General features: G+C 41.0%; 1 protein-coding gene and 1 non-coding gene across 2 annotated transcripts in view; both read right to left on the bottom strand.

Moving 5' to 3' along the window:
- The window catches only part of LOC111824700 (AP-4 complex subunit sigma-1-like), a gene marked incomplete at its 5' end in the record, with an annotated part of 7,160 nt that extends 1,765 nt beyond the window's left edge, over positions 1–5,395 (bottom strand). Inside the window, 2 exons of the mRNA XM_023749245.1 lie at positions 4,346–4,414; positions 5,309–5,395. Coding sequence (XP_023605013.1) covers positions 4,346–4,414; positions 5,309–5,395 — 156 coding nt within the window. The remainder of the gene's footprint in view (positions 1–4,345; positions 4,415–5,308) is intronic.
- On the bottom strand, positions 3,094–3,198 carry LOC111824701. The gene has a single exon (XR_002827788.1). It is a non-coding gene; the product is annotated as a U6 spliceosomal RNA (small nuclear RNA).
- Positions 5,396–6,839: the final 1,444 nt, after the last annotated feature.

Raw genomic sequence — 6,839 nt, 5'->3', positions numbered from 1 at the left:
ATTCAGCAACATGCTATTTATGCTCAGTTACTGAATATAACAATAATAATTTAAAAAACCTTAGAAATGATAGTGCTTGCACCACTCTTTAGTCTCCCAGGTTTAAAACATTGCCAATTTGGGAAATTATATTCTTCTTGGTAGGTGTTCCCTTAAAGTGGCTAATCATGGCCAGCCCTGAATCACAGGCTTTGATTTGCAACCAGCCAGTCTTAACAGAGTGGTCCTTTGGAGCTAGCAGGAGCTAGAGCAGAGGTTCTCAACCTGTGGGTCGCGACCCCTTTGGAGGTCGAACGACCCTTTCACAGGGGTCGCCTAAGACCATCCTGCATATCAGATATTTACATTACAATTCATAACAGTAGCAACATTACAGTTATGAAGTAGCAACGAAAATAACTTTATGGTTGGGTCACAACATGAGGAACTGTATTTAAAGGGCCAGAAGGTTGAGAACCACTGAGCTAGAGTTACGCTGTCCAATATAGTAACCACTAGCCTCATGTGGTGATTTAAATTAAAATTAAATAAAATTAAAATTCCTCATTTACACTAATCACATTTTAAGTGTCTAAGAGCCGCATGTAGCTGGCGCCTACCGCATTGGATGGCACAAGTACAGACATTTCTATGGCTGCTGAAAAGTTCTTTTGGATATTGTTGGTTGACAGTACTCTCTCCAAACAATCAATACAAAGATGAATTTTAAAGCCAGCCTCAATGCTCTCTGTCCCCTCAGGCCAGCATCTGGAATGGCCCAACCTCTTGCCCTCTTCCAGTTCTGGAGGCCACCAATCCCTTCCTAGTTAGATGCATTTTGGCAGTGGTTCTCAACCTTCCTAATGCTGCGACCCTTTAATACAGTTCCTCATGTTGTGGTGACCCCCAACCATAAAATTATTTTCGTTGCTACTTCATAACTGTAATTCTGCTACTGTTATGAATTGTAATGTAAACATCTGATATGCAGGATGTATTTTCATTGTTACAAATTGAACATAATTAAAGCATAGTGATTAATCACAAAAACAATATGTAATTATATATGTGTTTTCCGATGGTCTTAGGCAACCCCTGTGAAAGGGTCATTCGACCCCCAAAGGGGCCGCGACCCACAGGTTGAGAACCGCTGCATTTTGGTGTCGAAGGCCACTAGGCAGCTTCCCAGCTCCAACATCTGAATCAGGTGGTAATCATGCATCAGAATCACTGCAAAGCTTGTTAAAACACCGACTGCTGGGCTTCAGGGTTTCTAATCCAACAGACTGGGGTGGGTCCAGAGTTCTGTCTTACAAGTTCCCAGGTGATGCTTATGCTGCTCGTCCAGGAACCACACACAGACCTCTGCACCAAGGCAGTGAAGACAGGCTGGGTAACTGTCCCATGAAGGAGTCTGCCAAACGCTACTTTTGGCATTAGAAGGAGTTAGACTGAAGATATAACTTGTTAACATGAGTTTTGCCCTAAGCAGGCTTCATGGCACTCAGTATTACTAACTATGGATTTCACTCACTGTCTCAGGAAGAAGCAAGTTGGAAACAATTCCTTCCTAATAATTTTATTTAAAAACAAAATGAGTTCTAGCTGGTTTGGCTCAGTGGATAGAGCGTCAGCCTGTGGATTGAAGGGTCCTGGGATCGATTCCAGTCAAGGGCACATGCCCAGGTTACAAGCTCTATCCCCAGTACAGGGCATGTAGATGGCAGCCGATCAATGATTCTCTCTCATCATTGATGTTTCTATCTCTCCCTCTCCCTCTCTGAAATCAATAAAAATATATTTAAAAAATAAATAAATAAAAATAAAAGCAAAATGTAATAAACAAAACAACTTTGAAAAATCATCCTGGCCCTGGCCGGTTTGGCTCAGTGGATAGAGCGTCGGCCTGCAGACTGAAGGGTCCCAGGTTCGATTCCGGTCAAGGGCATGTACCTTGGTTGCGGGCACATCCCCAGTGGGGGGTGTGCAGGAGGCAGCTGATCGATGTTTCTCTCTCATTGATGTTTCTGACTCTCTATTCCTCTCCCATCCTCTCTGTAAAAAAATCAATAAAATATATATTTAAAAAAAAAAAAAAAGAAAAATCATCCTGTGCTACCTCTACTTCTTAAGAATGTCTAACCAAGGCAGGGGAAGGCCTACGTAACAGAGTAAAACATCTTTACTGATTCTTTTAAAAGACTATTTCAAACTAACTACAAAGCTAAAGTCAGGAAGACAGTGTGGTACTGGCAGAAGGATAAACATACAAATAATTGGAACAGAACTGAAAGTCCAGAAATAAACCCTTACATTTATGGAAAACTGATTTTTTAAAAATATGTAAATTTTTATTGATTTCAGAGAGGAAGAGAGAGGGAGAGAGAGACAGAAACATCAATGATGAGACAGAATCACTGGGGATCGAGTCCACAACCTGGGCATGTGCCCTGATGGGGAATCAAACCAGGACCTGGTTCACAGGCTGACACTTAATCAGTGAGCAACAATCCCTGGACAGATTTCATTCTTTTTTTTGGCTGAGTAATATGGCATTGTGTATATGTGCCACATCTTCTTTATCCAATCATCTATTGATGGACACTTATGTTGCTTCCATATCTTGGCTATTGTTGAAATGCTGCAATGAACACAGGGGTGCATATTATCTTTTTGAATTACTGTTTTGGATTTTTTTGGATATATATTCAGAAGTGGGATTGCTGGGTGATATGGTAGTTCTATTTTTAATTTTTTGAGGAACCTCCATACCGATTTCCATAGTGGCTGCACCAATTCAAAATGGTATACATGGAGTTACCATGTAATCCAACAATTCCAGTCCTAGGTATATACCCAAGAGAAGGAAAAAGATGATTCCACACAAAAATGTGTTCACAGATGTTCATAGCAACATTATTCACAATAGCCAAAAAGCATAAATAACCCAATGCCCATCAACTGAAGAGTGGATAAGCAAAATGTGGTATATCCATAAGGTGAAATATTATTTGGCAATAAAAAGGAAAGAATTACTAATACTAGTACATGCTACAACACTGATGAATCTTGAAAATGTTAGGTTAAAAAAAAAGCCAGCCACAAAAGACCACATATTGTACAATTCTATTCAGGAATTTGCATGTCATCCTTGTGTGGGGGTCATGTTAATCTTCTTGGTACAAATCTATTTATACAAAATGTCTAGAGCAGGTAAACCATAGAATAGGTAAACTTATAGAGACAGAAAGTAGATTACTGACTTCCTAGGGCCTGGAGCAGGTGGAGAGAGGTAAGTGGGAGGGAAATGCTAAGGAGTATTGTGTTTCTTTTTGTGGTGATGTAATACTCTAAAATTGATTGTGGTGATGGTTGCACAACTCTGTATCCCAGATAATGTAAATACTAAAAATTATATATTTAAGAGGGTGAATTGGCCCTGACTGGTTTGGCTCAGTGGATAGAGCGTCAGCCTACGGACTGAAGGGTCCCAGGTTCGATTCCGGTCAAGGGCATGTACCTTGGTTGCGGGCACATCCCCGGTAGTGGGCAGGAGGCAGCTGATAGATGTTTCTCTCTCATCAATGTTTCTAACTCTCTATCCCTCTCCCTTCCTCTCTGTAAAAAAATCAATAAAATATTAAAAAAAAAAGAGGGTGAATTGTATAGTATGTAAATTATATTTCAATACAGCTGTTTTTGTTTTTTTAAGTAGAACTGTTGGAAAGGAACTCATGTATTCCTTAAGAGGAGTTGGTTTTGATCTTCAAAGCAAGGGTTTAATTTAATTTAATTTCCATGACTTAAATTAAAAAGATACCTAGTATTTTACAAGGGGAAGCACAAGAAAGAAAAGAGAGCAAATTAGATAGCAAAATCTCTTAACTGAGAAATACATAAAATGTTCTTAGTCTTGTAGAAATGGTTCTTTATAAAGAACTAAGGCATACATAGGTTCAGAACACTCTGCATGAGCCAGAAGGAAAGGTAAAGGAAATCTGCCATCATTTGAGTTTTAACGTTTACATATTAAAGCTCCATATTAACACATGTTCTTTTTTGTAAAAAAATATATATTTTATTGATTTTTTACAGAGAGGAAGGGAGAGAGATAGAGAGTTAGAAACATCGATGAGAGAGAAACATCGATCAGCTGCCTCCCGCACACCTCCTACTGGGGATGCGCCCGCAACCCAGGTACATGCCCTTGACCGGAATCGAACCCGGGACCTTTCAGTCCGCAGACTGACGCTCTATCCACTGAGTCAAACCGGTTCTGGCAGCACACACACATGTTCTTGATATAGAACCAATTCTGAGAAATGGGCCTGAGGGACGAAAACCCTGTTTTAGTCATTAGACTTACCACTCGGCTGAAGTACTCGTCTAAAACTTCCACAAAGTTATGGATGAATTCATAAATTGCCATCTCATTCTGAAATAAAAAAGGGAGGATGCAATCAGTTTTAGTATGGCCCATGTGTGACTCAGACAGGGGGCTGCCCCGGCACACATGGCGTGGTATACAGACGTGAGCAAGGTAGCTTCCCATGGACAACTGTTCAGAATAGTTTTATAACTCACTCGTTTAAAAGAAGTTTATTAAGAGGAGAAATGTAGAAAACCGTAACCGCTAAGGTTTTTCTAATGTCCATAATGAATCTAGCTGGACTGAAACCAGACCACGTCTAGTGCAGAATTCTGAGCTCTACTCCCTGACTTCACCACCAACTGGCTGAAGCAATTTTTCAGTTTCTTCATGCCATCACTTTTCCACTTGTGAAGATGCGGAAACTACCTCCCAGTTTTGTTCACAGATAAAAAACTGAGATTTAAAGGATTTTAGATCACCCTTTCAGAGAGTCCATGGCCAAAGGTGCTGTTGATTGGGCCTGACATTTCTGAAAAGGTGAACTTAAATCTGAGGAGACATAATCACAACAGAATCATATTCACAGTTTGCTGTGGCCTCTGACATGTCAGCCTATGTTTAATGCCACAATAGCTTGGCCACTACACTTGTCTAAACTGCCCCCTGTGCACCACGGGACAAGGGCAGGACACCAGTGTTGCTTTGGGTGGAGGAAGGCCCTCTGTGGTTTTGTGCTTCTCTACAAGCTGCTCATTTACTAGTAATCCAATAAAAATCCAAGGTATTTCTCTTCCACACAGCTTTCCCTAGCCCTGAGAGAAACCAAAACCCTGCAAAGAGCCTAAGTAATTCTTAGAGAGGCAAGTAGGGAAGAAAATGTCCATGTGAGGAGGAATAAAAATCAGACTGTTAGGCCTAACTTCCTGGCATCTTCCACAGGCTCTTCTGTTTTCTTACCTCGGTGTCATTCACTCCAACCACAATGAAGAGAGCTGCGTACTGCCGATATATCAGCTTAAAATCCTTATATTCAACGAAAGAGCACTAGACAAAACACAATTATATATTAATTCCTAGGGTTGAAATGGATTTCCTCAAAATGGCTTGCATAATTTTTAGCTTCTGATTTGAGTACCTGTCAACACATTCTTAGAAATGCACATTAAAATGTTACACGCCTTTGTTGGTCTCTCCTCACAACACTGAGGGGACGACCTGGAAGCATCTCTAGTGGGAGGTGAGGAAGTGGTCTTGGAACAAGGGCCCAGTGTTCCCACGGGTTCCCACCTGTGCTCCTTCTCATTCCTTTGTGGGCTCTGTGTGGAACTCAGCAGGCAAAACTACTGAACTCAGCATTTTACACTGTCTGCCATGTGAAATAACCCAACACAATAAAGATTTTCTTCTTTTCACCTCCCCTAGGTTTTTTGGGAAACAATTAAAGATTCAGTTGTGTACTATTTAATCGTCACTGAAGAACCAAATATATGTAGCAGACACCCATGCCATAAATAAATAAATAAATAAAATCTCTATTTGTTTTTCCTAGCTCCATAGAATCAATGTAGACTCTTTTATAAATCATTTAAAGATGGCTTTTTGAGACCTAGCTGGTTTGGGTCAGTGGATAGAGCGTCGGCCTGTGGACTGAAGGGTCTCTGGTTCGATTCTGGTCAGGGGTACATGCCTGGGTTGCAGGCTCGATCCCCAGTAGGGGGCATGCAGGAGGCAGCTGATCAATGGTTATCTCTCATCATTGATGTTTCTATCTCTCTCCCTCTCCCTTCCTCTCTGAAATCAATAAAAATATATTTTTTAAAATAAAGAAAAGATAAAGATGGTTTTTGTGTGGCAAATGCTAGATAAATCTTTCATTGTAAACATTGCCTCATACGAATTCCTAACTAGCTTACCATCACTGACTTGTGGATAAAACAACTCCCTGCCCATTTATTTCTCTCCTACAGTCACTGTACAAAGGATAATGGGATGGCACTGGGTGGACAGGAACTGGGGAGCCAACTGAAAGCACAGTGCTGCCCTTCCCTTGGACTTTGGGTGTGCTTGGCCAAACGGGAGTGTACGGCTTCTTGCACTGAAGATGTTGCTCTTGGCTGCCCGGATGCACCTGAGAATGAAGTTGCACATTTTGATCATGGAATTTCTTCCATGGAAGCCTCCTGACAAATTATAAAATGGAGGAGGTGAGGCTTTTATTTAAAATTAGGATAAAGGTAGTAAGTGCAGGACCATTCTCAGCCTTTGGCTAACTGTAGAGCCAGGGTGGTTTGTACTCAGTTGGATCTTTCAAGGAAACACAACCTATTTTAATGAACTGAGGAACATTTTCAAAGCTTCTCAGAAGTTTTTGACATTAAAAAAAAGTATCAAGTGCCCAACTGGTGTGGCTCAGTGGTTCAGCGTCAACCTATGAATCAGGAGGTCACAGTTCAATTCTTGGGTTAGGTCACATGTCTGGGTTGCAGGC

Source organism: Myotis lucifugus, unplaced genomic scaffold, assembly GCF_000147115.1.
Source record: "Myotis lucifugus unplaced genomic scaffold, Myoluc2.0 scaffold_4344, whole genome shotgun sequence".
Taxonomy (NCBI): domain Eukaryota; kingdom Metazoa; phylum Chordata; class Mammalia; order Chiroptera; family Vespertilionidae; genus Myotis; species Myotis lucifugus.
The sequence above is the reverse complement of the archived record's forward strand: the minus strand, read 5'-3'. Positions and strand labels throughout refer to the sequence as shown.